The following is a 21,321-nucleotide window of genomic DNA, read 5'->3' on the forward strand; positions in this document are numbered from 1 at the left end:
TATCTATTCCATCTAAATAACAATGCCTTTTATAGGCATGAAAAGAATATAATGGGAATTCATAAAATTATTTACAACACTCCCCCTGGATGCTCATGTAAAATAAAAGTTCTAGTGAAAGAACAAATATATATAATTATTCTAATACGCACTAATTATTGTCTCATTAAAAATCTTTCAAGAAAAATTCAGTGGGACAAAACCTTATAAGAAAAAACGAGTACAGCGTGTATTAACTCCCCCTGATGAGAACATCAATCCAAAGACTTGAATCTTCGCATTTCAAGCTTGTGCACCATCTTTTTGAAGGTTGCAGTTGGTAGAGACTTGATGAATAAATTAGCCACATTTTCACTCGAACGAATCTGTTGCACGTTGATATAACCATTTTTCTGGAGCTCATGTGTGTAGAAAAGTTTTGGCGAAATGTACTCCGTTCTATCTTCTTTTATGAATCCTCCCTTTAGTTGTGTTATGCATGTTGCATTATCTTCGTATATAATTGTGGCTGCTTTGTCATATTTCAAACCATATTTTTCTCGAATGAGTTGTGTCATGGACCTCAACCACACACACTCTCGGCTTGTTTCATGAATAGTTATTATCTCAGCATGATTTGATGAAGTGGCCATGATAGACTGCATTGTAGATCTCCAAGATATGGCAGCACCCCCACATATGAACACGTAGCCTGTTTGAGATCGAACTTTGTGTGGGTCAGATAAATACTTTGCATCAGCATAACCAACAAGATTGGGACTGCAATTGTAAGGATAAAATAAGCCCATATCGATAGTCCCTTTCAGATACTGCAATATGTGTTTGATCTCATTCCAATACCTACTAGTAGGAGCAGAACTATAGCTTGCTAATAAATTAACTGAAAAGGATATATCGGGTCTTGTAGTGTTAACAAGATACATTAGTGCACCAATTGCACTAAGATATGGTACTTCAGGTCCAAGAATTTTTTCATTCTTTTCCTGAGGTCGGAATGGATCCTTATTCATATCAAGTGATCAAAGATCCATCAGAGTGCTTAATGGATGTGCTTCATTCATATAAAATCTTTTCAACACTTTTTATGTGTAGGCAGATTGATGGAAAAAAATATCATTTGTCAAATGCTCAATTTGCAAACTAAGACATAATTTTGTCTTTTCAAGATCTTTCATCTCAAATTCATTCTTTAAATAAGTAGTTGCCTTTTGAAGCTCTATTGGAGTTCCAATGAGATTTATCTCATCAACATAAACAACAAATATAACAAACTCCGATGTTATTTTCTTAATAAAATCACATGGAGAAATCGCATCATTTATATAACCTTCCTTAGATAAATACTCACTAAGACGGTTATACCACATGCGTCCAGATTGCTTCAAACCATACAATGATCTTTGCAATCTAATTGAATACATTTTCCGAGACTTTGAACTATATGTTTTTGGCATCTTAAATTCTTAGGAAATTTTCATGTATATCTCATTATCAAGTGATCCATAAAAATAGGTTGTAACCACATCCATCAAATGCATATCAAGTCTCTCGTGGACCATAAAACTAATGAGATAACACAATGTTATTGCATCCATAATTGATGAGTATGTCTCGTCATAATCTACACCAGACCTTTGTGAAAATCCTTGTGCAACAAGACATGCTTTGTGCCTTTGTATTTCATTTTTCTCATTTCTTTTTCGTATAAAGACCCATTTATAACCAACATGTTTAACACTATCAGGTGTTTGAACTATAGGTCCAAAAACTTCACGTTTGACAAGTGAATTCAATTCTGAATGAATTGCTTCTTGCCATTTTGACCATCATTTCTTTATCGACATTCTACAATAGATTGAGGTTCAAGATCCTCATTATCTTGCATGATTTTTGTCGCAACATTGTATGCAAAAACATAATCGACTATTATTTCTGGTCGATTTAGATTTTCTTCAGTATCAATTGAATTTATGGATAGTTCCTTATTTCTTTAAGTCTCAAGCTCATTGATCTCTTCAAGAATATCATAATTATTCACATCTTGAATTTTCATAGGAGATTCTTTCATAGTGTCATCTTGACCTTTTCTTTTTCTTTTTCTAGGATTTTGATCCTTAGAACCTAATGGTCTACCACGCTTCAAATGTGCTTTTGACTTATTAGCTATGACACTAGTAGATGGTCCTACAGGAACATCATTCCGAATTGGGACATTCTCTGTAGAAATATGTGATTTAGTAATCCTTTTCAAATCTGTAAATGCGTCTGACATTTGGTTTGCAATTTTCTGCAAGTGAATAATCTTTTGCACTTCTTTCTCACAAATATAAGTATGTGGATCAAGATAAGACAATGATGTATTTTTTCACAAAATTTCTCTTTTCCTTTCACTATTTTCTCCCCCTAATTTTGAGAAAAGTATCTCATCAAACTGACATACTACAAATCGAGCAGTAAACATATCTTCATTTAATGGTTCAAGGTAGCGAATAATGAAGGGTGATTCAAACCCAACATATATTCCTAATCTTCTTTGGGGCCTCATTTTAGTGCGATGTAGTGGTGCTACAGACACATATACAGCACAACCAAAAATTCTTAAATGGGATATATTAGGTTCTTGACCCAAAACCAATTGCAATGGAAAAAACTTATGATAATTAATTGGCCTGAGATGAATAAGTGTTGCAGTATGCAAAATTGCATGACCCCACATAGAAATGGGCAACCTAGTTTTCATAAGCAATGATTTTGCTATCAACTGCAGTTGTTTAATTAATGACTCAGTAAGACCATTTTGAGTGTGAACATGAGCTACAAGATGTTCTATTCTTATCCAAATCGATAAGCAATAATCATTAAATACTTGGGATAAAAACTTTGCAGCGTTATCAAGGTAAATTATTCTAATCTGATTATTGAGATAATGTGCTCGTAATCATATAATTTGTGCCAACAATTTTGTAAATGCAAGTTACAAGATGACAATAGGCACACATGAGACCATCTAGAAGAAGCATCTATTAGGACCATAAAGTATCTAAACGGCCCACTAGATGGGTGAATAGGTCCACAAATATTCCCACGTATATGTTCCAAGAACGCAGGGGGCTCAATCCCAACTTTTGTTGGTGATGGTCTCATAATTAACTTGCCCTTATAACAAGCAATACAAGAAAATTCACCATTTGAAAGAATCTTTAGGTTCTTTAATGGGTGCCCATTTGGATTTTCTATAATTCGTCTCATCGCTATAGATCCAAGATATCCCAAACGATCGTGCCAAAGTACGAAAACATTGGAATTAGTAAACTTCAGATTTACTATAGAATGTGCCTCAATGTAACATCTCTAAAAAAAATGCTCACAAAATACCTTAAGAATGCCTTGGTAATAGGCCGCTCATGTAATGCATTATCCTTAATCGTTTTAGAAAATCCGAGTTCGAAATATCGACCAGGGGGTCAAAACTTGTGGAAAAATTGTCTCGGTGGATTTTTAGGACCTATATATCGGAAGATGGATTTTCAAAAAAAATCCATAAAACAATAGGGTTCGCGACAGGTCCGCATCGTGGACCTGGGACAGTTTTCTAGTTGAGTTGATCGCGACAGGTCCGCATTGAGGATCTAGAAGGGTTTTCTGGCCGAGTTGAATTTTTTTAAGGGGCGTTTTAGACCTTTCTCAAATTATTAGTTAATGAACCTAGACGTTTTTAGGACCTAATTCAACTCTATAAATTGACTTAAACCCCTAATTATATTCATTTTTCTACAATTCATCTATTAAATATTTCTCTCTCTATAAAAAGGCTCTCAAGGGTTTCCATTGAAGACTTCAAGTAAATTCACTCAAGCTCTCCATCAAAACGCACAAGTTCTTCAAAATTATTTGGTGTTCTCACTTAAGGTATGTGGTATTAATTCATGGATCCTTTCATCCATGAAGCCCAATCAATTTTTCAAGGTTTTCTATCAAATAAAAGTATGATATTTTATGGGTTTTGTGATCTCTATTCCAATTGCATGAATTTTGATTTAAAGTATGATCATAAGTCTATTTTGATATAAATTGATGGTTATTGAATTAAATTGAAGAGTTTTTCCATGAATTCTCCTATTTTGATTTTTAGGATTTATGATGTGAATTATGAGTATTTTCAATTATACTTCCTAAAAGAAAGATCAATGCATAATAACCATAAGAGTATCATGTAAAATAAAAGATAGGATTAGTAATTTAAAACATAAAAAAATATACATATGTGGGATAGGAACCATAATCGAAAATAAGACCATATGAGCTATATCATGGAATATGATGATCCCCACGTCGAGAAGGAGGAGACTACTTTGTCAAGGTAGACTCCTAACCATGAACATGTGCTATTTGTGGATCCGCTAGCTAGGCCAAAAATGCAATCTATGGTGGCATGTAGTTATGAGACAAGAGACTTTATATAAGGACCCCTTATTTCGAGCCCCCACCTCAAGTCCACATTCGGTGCTAAGTCAAATCCCTAGAATACATACATAACATAAGAATCATAATAACGTATATCATAGTCATGATCATAGGTTTGAAAATCATAGAGTAGCTCATTTTCATAACATAAGTGAAATGCGGGTATTGTCCTTCTACATTACAAATCATACATACATAGACATAATTCATACTTGGAAATTAGGGTAAAACTTGGATGCATAATCAATTTGAATGAGATTCATAATAATACCTTTAAAATCATTAAATAAAACTTCTCATAGAATATAACTTGAAAATTCATGATCATAGCTTATACTTGAAATTAGGGTAAGACATGAATGTATGATCAATTGACTTGAAAATCATGTAATTGATTTGAAAACATGTATGATCATAAACTTTATATCAGTCCATACATAATTCATATAGATAATATAGACTATTTATGATTTTCGACTATTTATCCTAACATGCTATTTCAAACGGTCATTATTACAAATATGGTTTTTCATGCATTGCATTGCCCACATACTTAGTACATTCCAACGTACTAATGCATACTTTTGCCTAAATTATCTCATAATGTAGGAGTTGAGGTTGAAGATCATACTCATCTACGTGGCTAGTTAAGCTACCCTATTCAGCGGCGTTGTGATGAGTCCTCATTTATCGGGGACTAGTTGTTGAGTTAGTTACTGTTTCCAAAGACTTTTGTTATGTTTCATATTTAGGGTGACCTAGGGATATGTCTTAGCCCCCCGCCCATACTCATGTTTAGAGGCATCTAGTTGGACATATGTTCAATTTTATGTTGTCATAAGACATTTTTAAATTTCTATTCATGTTTTAGACTCTCTTATGATATTTCTGCTTTTATTTTACCTTGTGTATGCTTATGATATGTACAAGAGGCTTGGTTGGAGCCCTTTAGAATTTTGATTGCCATGTTACGACTAGGCCGTAGGTCGGATCGTGACACTTAATTGCACTAATTTTTGTCCAGTACAATTCAGAAGATAAGGTCGAAAACTTTCTATAACACATGTCTGCCCGGAGACATTTTTGATTATAACCAGATATTCAAGATCCATTTCATCAATTGTCTTGATATGATAACTATTTTCACGGATATCTTTAAAACTCAACAAGTTTCTCCGAGATTGAGGAGAAAATATAGCGTTATTTATTATGAGTTTAGTTCCCATGAGCAAAATTATAATGGTTTTTCCGAAACCCTCAATCAAATTAGCATGACTAGAAATTGTAGTGACATTTATATAGCCCATATTTAAATGAAAAAACTATTTCTCATTTTTGAATATCGTATCCGTTGTACTAGAATCAATCAAGCAAATGTCTTCACAATTACTTTGAAAATTATCCATGTCTTCAAAAAGAATGAAATAAATCTTTATTAATACTTTATTTATATAATTTATTTCAAAGTAAATGCTAGATAATATAATAATATATAAAAATGATGATGATTATTTATGTGGATAATTTTTTTTATTAGTCATCATAACAAACTTAAAGTCTTGATTAATTTTTCATCGCAATAGTATATATAAAATTATTACTCCCTTTTATTGTAATAAAGAGAATCAAATAATAGACAAATTAGTAGTAACAAATCAATACCACACTTTACTAAATCATGTATAAAGAAAAGTGAAGGAAGTAAATCTTATCAAAAAATGATAAATAAAGTGAAGAGGAGACAAAATTTATCAATAAAGTGATAAATAAAATGAGTAGACAAATCTTATCAAAAGATTTTAATAAAGTTGAGTGGACAAATTTTATCAAAAAAAAATTCCATTATCAAAAAAAATAATATTCCATTATTATAAAGAAATTTCCATTATCAAAAAGAAATTTTCATTATCATAAAAAATATATTTCCATTATCATAAAGAAATTTCCATAATCATAAAAAACAAATTTCATTATCATAAAGAAATTTCCATTATCAAAAAAAGTTCTATTATTATTAGTGAAAATTTGTAGATTGCTATCTTTAACATTATTTTATGTCTATTACTAAAAGGTAAGTTTGGAGTTTTGCATGAATAAATATTTATATAATATATACATGCAAATTTTAATATATGTGGACAAAAAAAAATTTATATAATTTATTTCTCAACAGTACAAAAATAACAAACATTAATAATATTATCATTAACAAATATTAAACATGATCATTAAATTCTTCCATATTCACAAAACCATCACCAATCAAATGATCTATCTTTCCTTCAAGGTGGGCGAAGAAATCTGCCACATCCAAGTGGTTGAAGACATCATGATTTTCGGCCATAAAATTAACGTCAGAATTTTTATCCTTTTTTCTTAGTGATGCTTGATAAAGTTCGACAAAATATTTGGGAGTACGTCAATCACGTTCATAGTGACTCCTTCCGCCACATCGAAAGCAGTTTATTCTAACTGCTTCATAGTTCTCATCTTTTTCTTTTCCCTTTTTAAATTGATTTTTTTTGATGCATGATTAACACCAGGAAAAGAATTTCGTTCTTGGTCATAATTAAGGCCACGACCTCGTCCACGACCATGTCCACGTCCACGTCCTCGATTAGGACCATGACCTCTTTCACGTCTAGCGTGGTAAGAGTACACCTCATTCACATCAGGAAGTGATGTAGATCTAGTAGGTCGATTCTCGTGATTTTTTATTAACAAATTATTATTTTAATTAGCCACAAGAAGATGAAGAATCAGTTCAAAATACTTTTTGAAACCTTTCTCTCGATATTGCTGCTGTAGGAGCACATTCGAGGCATGAAATGTGGAGAATTTTTTTTTCATCATATCAATATCACTAACCGTATCTCCATATAGTTTCAATTGAGAAGTAATTATGAACATGGCAGGATTGTATTAATGAATAGACTTAAAGTATTGTAGCCTTAAATGCATCCAATCATATCGTGCCTTTGGATGTATGGTCATTTTCAAGTGGTCAGATCTTTCTTTCAAGTTATTCCATAGAATGAGTGGATCCTTGACTGTGAGATATTCAATTTTTAAAATTTCGTCAATATGATGACGTAAGAATATCATTGCTTTAGCACAATCTTATTTTGATGCTTTATTTTTAAGTTTAATGGTGTCTCCGAGATCCATTACATCCAAATGGATTTCATCATCTAGTACCAATGAAAGATAGTTCTTGCCCGAGCTTTGAAGGGCAACAAACTCAAGTTTAGTCAGATTAGCCATAATAAATAGAATGAAAATTATAATACCTTAGCCTTCAAACTTTGAGACGGTAGAGTCTCGGGCTGATAACGTGTTATATATAAAGTAAAGACTAAATACTAAAATCAAATTAGTATCACAAGAGAAAATCAAGAAAAAAGGAGAAATAATACATAAAAAAGAGAAAGGAAACTTTGTATTCCTTAGTTTTTGTGTATCTATTCCATCTAAATAATAATGCCTTTTATAGACATGAAAAGGATATAATGGACATTCATAAAATTGTTTACAACAAATTGCGAATTATAATTAAGTACTATTTTTCTTCTTCATAACAATTAATTTTTGTGTAATCAACTAAGTAAAGCATAAATGCTGCTATAAAAAACTCCAATGGATTCCTTTATGGAAAGCGTTATTTGTGTAGTCAATCATTTCCATATTCTTAGCTCAACAAAAGTACAAGGTTATTTTATAATTTTTTTCAAGAAGAATTTTCAAAGAGCCAAGCGTGCTTAACATTTATTTAGTAAAAGAAATTAAATTCCATCAAAAATTTTACTTTCTTTTTGTTATCTGCACTCTTCCAATATAATAGTTCCTTTACTCATTGAACTTTTACATTTTCAATTCTAATTACTACAGTAAAAATCGTGTTCTTTTTTTTAATCAAAACTTTTGAACTTTTTATTGATTAATCAAAAACATTACAAACACACAACATGGGCAAATCCCAATCTGCCCGTCCTATTCTAACATAAAATAAAAAGGAAAAATTACATAAGTTAAGCATACATCTATAAGTTAATTACTAAATATAGTTATAGTTTAATTTAATTACTATTTGCAATTATCGTTTTATTAGAATTGTTATTTTTTAGCAGGCCCCAAAGCACTCTATGTGTATAAAATCGAAACTATCTCTCCTCCACCCCCATTTGTACATCTAATCAATCTTCTCTTACATCTCATACTTGCTATTTTTTCTTCTAATTTCATTCAATCATATCCATTTTTGAAATTTCAATGATTGTTTTTTGTATATTTTGTATTTTTGTACCTTCATTCAAACAATTTTCATCTATATTCATTCAATCTTTAGTTTTTTTCAGTTACATCAATAGAAATATACAATACATGCAAGTTTATGTCTAAATATATAAGCTCCATCAAAGAAGATTACTCATGTTATATAAATGCATGTCCAAAAATAGAAATAGAGAAGATGAGGAACAAAAGTTTGATGGTTCAAAAGAATTTAGTTCAAAAAACAAGTCAAAGAAATTGTACTTGCTGCAAGGAATCAAAAAGAAAGGATGCTAATGATATTGAATCTAGGTCCAAGGAACAAATGATATTGATGAAATAAAGGTATTTGTATATTTTCGTCAGTTGTATTTATATCAATAATTTTACATGATGTTGTGTACAAATTAGGAATTTATATGTGTATCAATGTTATTGTAGATATTTTGTATTTGTATTACTTGTATATGTGTTACTCTTATTTGAAATATTTTCAGCAATTGTATACAACTGTTTGTTGGTATATATGCATCAGTTATACCTATACAATAGTTGCCTAGCATTTCGGGATTTGGCTCATCTCCATTTTCTTAAGTACACTTTTAGATGAATGACACTTGTCTAATATGATTTTTAAAAGTCAAAATTAGATTAATTTAACAAGCATCTTAACTATGATTGAAATATTAAATTTTAAAAATCAAACTTTAATTATAGTATGCAATATCAACCCCCCCACATATTTTGATACTCATTATTTTCAATTTGTAAATTTTATCAGTATAGTTTCCTACACCCCCCGCCCCCCAAGTCCGTATAAATAAGAAAAAGGTTTTGTGATCATAAATCTTAGAAAATTGATTTAAAAATTAATCTGAAAATTGAATTAAAGAACATATGAGGGGAGTAACACTGAAGGTGAAATAATAGTTCAAATTTTCAATTGACATATAAAAAGTAAATTAGAGCATTGAAATTATCTGTGATAGTATTTTTTAATTCTCTTCCATTAATTTAATTTAGCTAAGATGGAGATCTGGGAAAAGTACTAAGGTAGTAATATTAAGTTGATGCTATTAAATTTAGTTAAATTTTTTTAACATATTAAAAAACTTTGAAGTTATTGATTTTTCAATGTAAAATTTACAAATTGAAATTAATGAGTATCAAAATATGTAGGGAGATTGATATAGCATACTATAATTAAAAAGTGATTTTCAAATTTAATATTTTAATCATAGTTAAGATGCTTATTATATTAATCTAAGCCTGACCTTTAGAAATTATATTAGACAAGTGTCACTCAACTAAACATGTACTTGAGGAAATGGAGAAAAAGTATAATGGAGAGGAGGCGATCCAACATTTTGCATTTGTACGGGTTATAAAATTCTATTTGTTAATGATAATTGTATACATTTTGATTTGTATGTTTCTGTATTTTTAATCCATATGTATTTGTATATTTTATATTTATAATGACCTCTTTTTGAAATGGTGCTTTTTGGCGTTAAATTTCATGTCAAAGAAACTCCCAAGAAAAAATACATTTTGGTAAGAAAATTCTAAGAAAATATACCAAGTGTGAATCATGTGATATTTTTGTTTCAAAATTGATTTTGTCCTCGTCAATCGAAGAATTAATTATTAGACGTATTTGTATAAATGACTATAAAAAATATGAAATATATAATTACTAATCTCGGTAGCTAATGAAATTGTAGCTATAGTTTGTGATTTGATAAACATTAGCCAAGGAGCCAGATTATTTCTCTAGTCTTAATTGTTTATGAAATTTCCACTAATACAAACAATACGCAAGCCAACAGAAAATAAAAACAATCCAAAAGTAAAACAAACCGGTCCAACTCTTCCTATTACATATATGCTAGTATATAGGATTTTCTAGTATTCTAAAGTATTAGTCACTCTTTTATGCGGAGATAGACGAGTATACAACAAGCAATACATATTTTATTTCTTATCACTAGTTTGAATAAGAGTAAATAACAAAAAAAAGGGTGATACATTTTGTTAAGAATCAAGAAAGGGATACATTTTGAATTGTCAAGTTTTTTTTTAATTAAAGAGGCCAAAATGGCCATTTATTGATAATAAACAAACATAGTGTACAAACGCATAGACCAAAATTCGGTCGGGAAATGGTCCGACCACTACGTCTACTCTAGGCAGCCTTACCGTTGAATATCAGGAAGATTCTCCGACCCATCGCCTTCCTTTCACTCGCCGACCATAGCAGATGACCTAAATTTCAGTACCTAACGGGTCAGATGCAGATGATGAAAAGGGAATGACATCCTTCATCTTAGCAAAATGCAAAACTAAATGATAGTGAGCTTGGATAAATTACATCAAAGACGCTAAAAATTCTCACTAGCGCCATGAAATCTTGTCTAGTTAAGACTTCTTCAACTCGTTTTAGCTCAGATGTGCACCAGCTTGATGAAGGTTCCCTTCTTGACTCCTAAACATTATCAGATTTGTTGTTGTGTATAACATCTTATATCTTGTCGTAGTGACTCCCTATTGATGCATTGACGGATCGACGGATCTTCTCCTAGAATAATCAGACATCCTATCAGATAGTAGATCCTACCCCTTTCTTGCCTTGTGAACTTGTACTTTCCCTAATTCGTTGGAATCTGACAGATTGAGTTCCTATGGAATTAATACCATTGTGTAAATTCCTTCGTGTTAAGGTCCATACTTGTTCTATTTTGGTAGGTGTATTGATCTGTTTGTGTTTGTCTCCTTGTATGCAGATGCTAGATTATGTTTCATTACTAGTTTACTGAATGAAAGATGTGTTCTGTACTTTAGTAATTCGTATGTTTGGAACTTGTTGAGCATCTAGTGTTATCAGCGCCTTTCCTTCTCTTGGAATCTCCTGAAATGAATTGAATATTTTAACTTCAGTTCCTGTAAAAAAAAAGATAATGTTAGTTTAAAAATCTTCCACTTTGTTCCCCTCCCTCATAACATGTTTCACCTTCACATTTCCTTTCTTCATCATCCACTTAATCTTCTTAATGAACAGACTGATGCACTAGGGGACTTCCCATATTCCATCCAATATATTTGCTAGAATGAGTGAGTCAGTTTCCAGTATGACAGGTGTTAGCTTTTGAGCCAAACAATATTATAAACATTTGTCCATAGCCATAGCTTCAGCCTCCAAACTAAATTTCACCCCCATATTATGAGACTCTGCATAAATAAATTCACCATTTCAGTTTCTAATACAAGATCCTCATCACTTGGCCCTAGATTTCCTTTAGAAGCTCCATCTAAGTTAAACTTGTAGCATCCTACATTTGGAGCCTTCCAGTAGATCACCTTTGGAACAATACATGGCTTATAACCCTCTAGAAATCTAACCAAACTAGGCCATTCCTTTGGGATATTTCTGAGTCAAGGATGTCTAAAAGTGGCAAGTTGATGAACCTTCCTGTTTATTTCAGATGACATACTATAGAAGGACATCTTATTTCCATGTTTCAGTTTGTTTCTCCTTTTCCAGATTTTCCAGCATATCAGCCTAGGGATAGCATTAAAGAGTGGTTTTAGCTTAGGCACACAAGCAACCCTCCACCATTTATATATTGTTTCCTTAAGTTGGATAAAAAGACCCTCAACCCCAGCAGCACTAGCAAACATTCCCCACAGCTTCTTTGCACTTGGGCATCTTACAAACAGGTGTTGATAGTTCTCATTAGTCATTAGGTTGCAACAACAAAAATGCACATCCTCTACAATATCAATCGTGATTTATTCTTCACCTATTGAAAGTCTCTTTTCAACTAACCTCTAGAAGAAAAAATAAATTTTGAGAGGAATACCTTTCTCCCAAATATTTATATATTCTTCCTGTTCAATCCTTGATGTCCTCAAAAACTTCCATGCTGATTTAACAGAAAACTTGCCAGAAGGATTTAATATCTAGTATAGGTGATCCCTTTCTTTAGATTCTCGCACTATACTTATCTTGTTAATAATGTGATCCACCACATAATCAGGAAATAAATTATGTAATAGGTCTTCATTCCACCCTCCTCCATTCATCAATATGCTAATGTTTTTCTATAGATAATCATTATTATAAGATACATGAAGATAGTAATTTAAAGCTCCAAGTTGGGTCCAGTTGTCAAACATGATGCTAGAATGTCTACAGTTAGGTTGCCATCAAATTTCTTGAATAACCTCATCCCTAGCCAGTAGCATATGTTTCCATGTTTGTGAGTCCCCTCTCCATTAGTTTATAAAGTAATTGAAGGTTTGAGAATACTTGATATATTTTTTTCATGAATCCACAAGTATAAATACATGTATATAAAATTCTAACTGTGGAAATAATAAAAAAGATGATCTTATAGATACAATATCAATCCCTACAATTAGTCATTAATTCCTATAATTATGTTATCTATGTATTCAATAAGCAACATGCCTACATTTATTCCTAACACTCTCCTTTAAGCTGAAGCATATATATTAATCGTGCCCAACTTGATGAAGAGATAATCAACACGATTTTTATTCCATATTTTTGCGAGCAAATCAACTAGTTATTCTTCTATCTTCACGCAACATATCAAAATTAAGTTTTTCTAAATCTTCTCACGAATAAAGTGACAACCAACCTCAATATGTTTCGTTCTTTCATGATACACCATGTTTGAGGTGATATAAAGAGAAACTTCATTATTGCACTAAAGTATTACTAGTGTGTATGCTTTAACCCCATTTTTCGTGAGAATGTGATATATCCACATAATCTCACACATAATATGTGTCATATCTCTATACTCGAATTCTTCAATGGATTATGATTTACTATTTTATTTCTTACCAAGTTTCTACTCATAAAGACACAATAGCCCGTAGTAGATCTTTTATCAATCTTGGATTCAATCCTATCTACATTTGTAAAAGACTCAATGTGAGAATACTCATTAGTACTATATAATATATTAAGTCCAGGGGGTTCTTAAGTAGCATAGAATATGTTCAAGATCTACCTAATGTTTGACTGTAGGAATGGACATAAATTGGCTAACACACTTACAGTAAAAGTAATATTTGGAAATACTAAAGTGAGATAGTTTAGTTTACCGACTAATCTTCTATATCTATATGGATCGTTGAAGGGATCAAAATCATCTTTCATAAAATGCTCATTTGAAATCATCGAATTAGTACAGAATTTAGCTGCTAACTTTTCAGTTTCTATATGCAGATCAAGAATATACTTTCTTTGAGACAAACAAATTTCCCTTTTGATTCTGCTTACTTATACTCCCAAAAAATATTTTAATGAGTCCAAGTCCTTCGTGTAAAATCTAGAATGTAGAAAGGACTTGAGAGAGGAAATTCCAACAAAGTCACTTCATGTAATAACAACATCATCAACGTATACAACAAGGAGGATACTAGGGGTTGACGATTGTCTATAAAAGATTAAGTGATCACATTTATTCTTTTTTAACACAACCTTCCGATATACCTTACTAAATTTTCCAAACCAAGTCCTAGGACTTTGCTTCAAGCCATACAAGGATTTCTTTAAATGACAAATATTTTTCATACTCTCTTTGAGCAACAAAATCATGTGGTTACTCCATGTTAACTTACTTCTTCATGTAGTGATTGGCATGAAGGAGTATTTTTTTTCTACCCAACTGATACAAAGGTCAATGCTAAGAAGAAGTTAGAGAAATAAATAAACAGATAGAAGTGAGTTTGACAATTGGAGAGAAAATGTCTAAATAATCCACCCCATATATGTGAGTATAGCCTTTAGCCATAGGTTTGTCCTTAACTCGTGTCATGAATCCATCTCTGTTGACTTAAATTGTGAAGACACACTTGCATTTCACTAATTTACTGTGTTTAGGTAAATCCCCTAGATCTAGGTGTAATTTTCATCTCATCTTACCATCAAGGTGATTCAAAGCCTTCTATACTATTTTAAGAAAAAATATGGAGTAACTTTATGTAGGAGATAAATGGTCATAAGAAAAAAATTAGCAAGGGAATATGAAGATCAAGATTTTCTAGAGGATTGGGTAGAGAAGGATCTCGTGGTGAAGCAACTGGAGCAGTACATGTATCATTGATATCTCATCTCTTAGAATATACCTAAACAATTGACGGTCTTTTTGGTGAAGAATCAAAAGACATAGTCGTCAGTTGATGGTCAATAAAAAACTAGGAATTATAAGAGAAACATTATTTGATTGTTTTATGATGTTGCTCACACTACACCATTGTACCGATTTAAGACTACCCCCTAATCATAACATGGTGTTTAGAGCCACAAGTGACCCCAAGCTAACTCATAGTCTTGCATGACACTAAACTTAACATAAGCAGTATCTGAAGATAACTGAATGCGGAAGCTATACTGAAATACATAAAGATTCTGAATAATTAAACTACATAATCATGATGAGTTCATCAAAACAAAACTCAAAGCTGAAATCTAATATATGACTGATTGTTTGAAGTCCTTCTACTATGATGAGTTGCTAGGACAAGTCCCCTTATCAAAAAGAAGGGCCTTCTGCTTGATTAAATAAACATTGGTTGAACTTTTCTAACTGACACCCCAGTCATAATGCCACATAACATCAGTCTTTCCTCCGTCAGGAGGTCACGAAGGTGAGGTCCTGAGAGAGATAGATACTTCACACATGGCATCCGATTGAAAGAAAGAGATGGGTTGGCAATAAAATAGCTGTTCGCCCATTAAAGCGGTACGTGAGCTGGGTTCAGAACGTCGTGAGACAGTTCGGTCCATATCCAGTGTGGGCATTAGAGCATTGAGAAGACCTTTCACCAATTCCGACCTACCTTTATTTATGGGATATTTGAAGGAGAGCTTTGTAAATCAAAAAAATTCTCTCTAGCTCGAAGAATTTCTTTGATTCTCTCTATAAAAATTGTTAAGGAGCTTACTTAGTATTGAAATCGAGTTGGCAGAAAGTACCAAAAGTCGGCTGCCCGCCCTATCATCTCGTGTCTCAACCAACTTTTTTCTTGTCTCCAAATCTCTCTTTTGGCTTTTGAAACTTCGATTCATGACAGCTACTCATACGTGCCAAAGAGGCTTCCTTCCAGTATTTTCCGAAAAATAGCAATTAGGAATAGAGAATATATATCAAAGAAAGGTCTAACTGTTGGAATCAGTTGAATCATTGTTTGAAGTCCTTCTACTATGATGAGTTGCTAGGACAAGTCCCCAGCTAACTCTAAATGTTTGAAAACTTAAATAGGAAATACTGAAAGTAATATAAAGGTTGTCCTAAAAAGATGAGGACACCAAATCCTACTCTTGCACTGATCGTGAGTCGTACTAACCGCGGGCTAAATGCTTAACTTCCAATATTATCAAATAATATAACATAGAAAGTATGCGATAAGTACTTTCAATGTATTGAGTATATGATACATGCATAATAAGAACCTGATAAGTCTGAGATGCTAAGTTGTAAATACATAAGTTGGTGCAATGACCAAGTAATATGCAATTGAAAGGTACTGAACTAAAATAAACTAAATACATAGTCATGCAATATCTGAGAGACTAGATTGGACTGTGGGAGATACTAAAACCGATATATAACAATGTAAGATAGACGTAGAGTTCGATGCATAATCCCCTTCGCAAAGTGCCTAATATACCTTGCTAGGGTATATAGGTTGATCTAGCATGGTATCTCTAAGCTTATAATATGAGCCTACAAGGGATACGTCGACCTATGGTGGAACATAGTTCTGAAACTTTGGGACTACTACTAAACGTCTTAGTGGATGCTGACTGTGAGCCTTCACCCTAGAATCTACTCGATTCTAAGTAACTCTCCCAGCTGAATGTTTAATAATTGATAATTTGATAATATTGATGACTGAATAGCCCATATTGTTGAAAGCATGATACTGAAATAATAGACATTTTATTTGAAAGCATCTCATGCATATATGCTGAAAATATTGAACATGAATTGATCATGAAAATTCATACATGCTGACTAAGACATGGGAATTCAAGACACATAGTGTTTTAAGGGTTCATAAAGATGTAAGCTAAAAACCATATTAAAATCATGAGGAAAATACATGATAATAGACTAGTAACGAAGAGGATCAAAATTACTATGAAATTCATGCTAGTCATAAAAACCCTAAGATTCTATATAATAAAAAAACTGAAGATATAGGGTTTTTCTTAGGAGTCATCAGTGAAAGGATACCAATTGATGAAATTCCACATACCTAGAATGAAAGACCTCGCTTGAATTCTTGGATTGGAGCTTAAAGATAAAGAACCCTAATTCTTGCTAGGGAGAAAACTTGAACGAGAAGAATTTGATATTTTTAGTGTCAGGTGTGAATGGGTAGGTTTTGTTGACTAATTCCTTCTTAATCCTACTTAGAATAGTCCTGCCATTTTTTCTGAACTTATCGGTGAGAACCCCTAGCTCTCCAACTAATATGATGAGTCACCGAGTCTCCTCTCATCTCGCCAAATCTCTTTACTTTCTTAGAAAAATTTGCAGAACTTATTGGCAAGCTAAATTGCCACTTGGCGAGCTACCAAGACCGACTTGGCGAGTCGCCAACACCATTGGGCAAGCTTCAACCTCAAATTTTTTCAATGTTTCCCGATTTAACTCATCATTTTGACTTTCCAACTTCTAGGGCCTTACACTTTTGCTCTATGTGATTCTATTTCTTCATTCTCATTAATAGTCCTTCTTGCTCCTTCATTTTTACTACTTTCTCTATCTTGTTATATCTCATGTGTATTTACTTGTATTATACTTACCTCATTTATATGTTGTTTATACTTGCTTTATTCGTGGAGCTCAGTTGACATATGCCTACTGAGTACCATTTGTTTGGTACTCCTGCTACACTTCTGTATCTTGCAGATCATAGTATGGGTTATCAAAGTTGATTTGGATTTTGTGCTGATCAACTTGGGTTAGGAGATTTGGTGAACTCCCGGCGTTTAGAGTTGTCGATTTTTATCTATTATGGGCTAGGACTAGTCTTTACTTAGCTTTTGAAGACAGTCTGTACTAATATTTATATTTGTAAAAGTATTGTATTCTCCTTTTTATTTGATGCTCGATTACTGACTGATGTCAGGTATTGAGAATGGTTTCTTGTATATATTTATTTTGATTTCTCTTTCCTCTTATGGATATTAGTCTCTTGCTTCTTTTTGTTTATTTTCCACTTGCTAGCCCGTTGCTTCTGATTTTGGGCTATGGTTTAGGCTTACCTACTAATGGGTTATAATAGGTGTCATTATGACCTGAGAAATCAGGTCATGACAGTTTACGACCTGTAGCCCTTATTCGTAAATCTCAGACCAAATTCAACATCTTTGATGTTGATCTATGGATCCCATCTATGGTCTGTAGTTCCTCTTACGGCCTATAAATAGTGCTCATAAAACATATAATATTTCTCTAGACTAATTTTTTTGAGATTTCTTGATTTGTTTTAGATTTAGGAACTTTAAGGATGTTACAATATCTCCATCTTGGGAATATTTGTCCTTGAATAAAGACAGAATAAATTGAAAGAATAGGGAAAGGCCTGCAATCCCAAGACTGAAATCTAAATACTAAAAACTGGTGGAGTGACTGACTTTGAACTTAATCATGAAGACTGGACTGATTTCACGAACACGTATGTATACTAAGACATAGGAAAAACAACATGAATTTGAATAGACTACTATAGAAGAACTATTGCCTCATGCTGGAACTGAACTGGAAGTAAAGAGGTGGGGTACCTGGTCATCATATTTGCCTCTGCTTCCCAAGTAGTCTCTCAACTAAGTGATTCCTCCGAAGAACTTTCACTGATGCAACTTCCTTGTTCCTTAATTTACGAACTTGACAGTCAAGAATCTTGACTAGGACCTCTTTGTAAGGGAGACTATGTTTAACATCAACACTGTCAACGATACAACTTAAGTCGGATCACTAATGCACTTTTTCAACAAGGACATATGGAACACCGGCTGCACTGATGCTAACTCTGTAGGTAAATCCAACTCATAAGCCATATTACTGAAATGCCTCACAATCTGGTAAAGACAGACATAATAAGGACTGAGCTTTCCTTTCTTGCCAAATCTCATCATGCCTTTTATAGGCAAAATCTTCAGATAGACCCAATCATCAACAACAAACTCAAGCTCTCTTCTCCTTATATCAGCTTAAGATTTCTGTCTACTCTAAGCCATTTTCAACCTATCTCTAATAAGTTAAATTTTTTCCATAGCCTCATGAACTAATTTGGGCCTTATCAAGGTGACTACACCAACCTCAAATTATCCTATAGGATACATACACCTTCTACCATAGAGCGCCTCAAACGGAGACATTTGAATACTAGATTGGTAAATATTATTGTATGCAAACTCAATAAGAGGTAAGTGATCATCCCAATCAACTTTAAAGTCGATCAAACAAGCTCTTAACATATCCTCTAAGATTTGAATAGTTCGATTGGCCTGACCATCTATTTGTGGATGAAAAATTGTGCTAAGATTAACCTTAGCACCAACACCTTTCTAAAACGATCTTCAGGTGAACTGAGTACTCCTATATGAGATGATGAAAAAAGGAACTCCAAATTTCACCAGCTCCTGCATGTAGAGTCTAGCATAATTCTTGGATGAAAAGGACATTTTAACTGTTAGGAAATACATCGACTTAATCATCTAGTTTACAATAACCTATATAGAATCATGCTGACGGTGCGTGCGGGGAAAACCTATGATAAAGTTTATATTCAGATCTTCCCACTTCCATGGGGAATATTGATATCTTGAGTTATACCTCCTGGTTTCTAATGTTTAACTTTAACCTGTTGGCAATTTGGACACTTAGCCACAAATGTTGCAATGTCCTTCTTCATCTCATTCCACCAATAGACTTTTCGTAGATCATGGTACATCTTAGTGGCTTCTATTTGAATAGAATATGGAGACCTATGATCTTCTCCTAGAATTTGTTGCCTCAAACCATTGACATCTGAAATGCACAGCCGATTCTACTCATGAAGCACACCATTTCCTCCTGGGAGAAAACCTCTATAGCCTTTCCAAGAATTGCTTTCTTTAATTCTACCAAGGTTGGATCATCATCTTGAATTTTCTTAACAACCATCATAAGAGATGATTTCGAACCCTTCTAGGCTATAACTCCACCATATGCTGAATCTACAAGGCAAACCCCTATGCGAGCAAGCCCGTGAACATCATTAACTAACTTTTTCTTCTCCTCCTCAGCATGACAACACTGTTCATGAAAAATCTGCTAAGAGTATCTGCCACTATATTGGCTTTACCCGAATGGTATATAACACTCATGTCATAGTCCTTTAACAACTCAAACCATCTATTTTAGTGATGGTTTAAGTCCTTCTGACTGAACACATATTGAAGACTCTTATAATCTATAAACATATCAATATGAACACCATAAAAATAGTGCCTTCAAATCTTCAGGGCGAACACTATTGTTGCTATCTCAAGATCATGAGTCAGGTAATTCTTCTTATGAGATTTGAGCTGCTTGGAATCATACACTATGACCTTGCCATATTTCATCAATACACAACCAAGGCCAATACTGGAAGCATCATAATAGACGATTCTATCTGAACCCTCTAGTAGAGTCAGAACTAGGGCTGAAGTAAGTCAAGTTTTTAACTCCTGAAAACTCTTGTCACACTCTTCGACCACTGAAACTTTACCTTATTGTAAGTCAATCTAGACAAAGGAGAAGCATTAGATTAAAATCCTTTAACAAACCATCCATAGTAACACGATAAACCTAAGAAACCCCTAATATCTAAAGGAGAGAGAGATTTAGGACAGTTCTTGACTACTTTGGTCTTTTAAGGGTCAACTTGGATGCCCTTTCTAGAGATTATATGACCAAGGAATGCTACCAATTTCAACCAAAACTCACATTTATTGAACTTAGCAAGCAACTGGTGGTTTAGGAGAATATGCAAAACCATCCTTAAGTGACTTGCATGTTCATCCTCACTCCGAGAATATATAAGCATGTCATCCATGAAGACGATGAAGAACATGTCCAAGTACTGTTTGAACACCTGTTCATCAGGTCCATAAAAGATGCAAGAACATTAGTCAGTCCAAAAGACATAACTGCAAATTCATAGTGACCAATCGAGTTGTCATGCCTCGAGTCTACACCTTAGGCGTATCCAACACTCAGAAACCATTGCTGGTCCTAAGAGAACCCTTGGCCTGGATGACTTCTAAGTAGAAGACTTAACTTGAACAAGAGATTATAAAACTAGTGAGCAATTTAAATACTTAAAATTAAACTCATAAAACTATCTAAAATGCTCTAAGTATATAAGGCAAAAATTATTGTTTAAAATATGATATTGAAATACTGTACTAACTCTCTACTCTGTCTATGAAGCTTCTAAATATCTGTAGCGTGCTATCAAGACAGGCCGACGGCTATCTCAATAATATTGCTAATAATGAAATAATTAAAC

General features: G+C 33.0%; 1 protein-coding gene across 1 annotated transcript; it reads right to left on the bottom strand.

The window, feature by feature from the left end:
* Positions 1-254: 254 nt before the first annotated feature.
* Positions 255-923, bottom strand: LOC129899833 (secreted RxLR effector protein 161-like). The gene has a single exon (XM_055974844.1). It carries the CDS (start codon positions 921-923, stop codon positions 255-257), a length of 669 nt encoding a protein of 222 aa, XP_055830819.1.
* Positions 924-21,321: the final 20,398 nt, after the last annotated feature.

Source organism: Solanum dulcamara, chromosome 8, assembly GCF_947179165.1.
Source record: "Solanum dulcamara chromosome 8, daSolDulc1.2, whole genome shotgun sequence".
NCBI lineage: Eukaryota > Viridiplantae > Streptophyta > Magnoliopsida > Solanales > Solanaceae > Solanum > Solanum dulcamara.

Bases quoted from the DNA above. Each gene is read 5' to 3' on its own strand.
- LOC129899833 (XM_055974844.1), bottom strand. From the start codon at position 923: ATGTATCTTGTTAACACTACAAGACCCGATATATCCTTTTCAGTTAAT.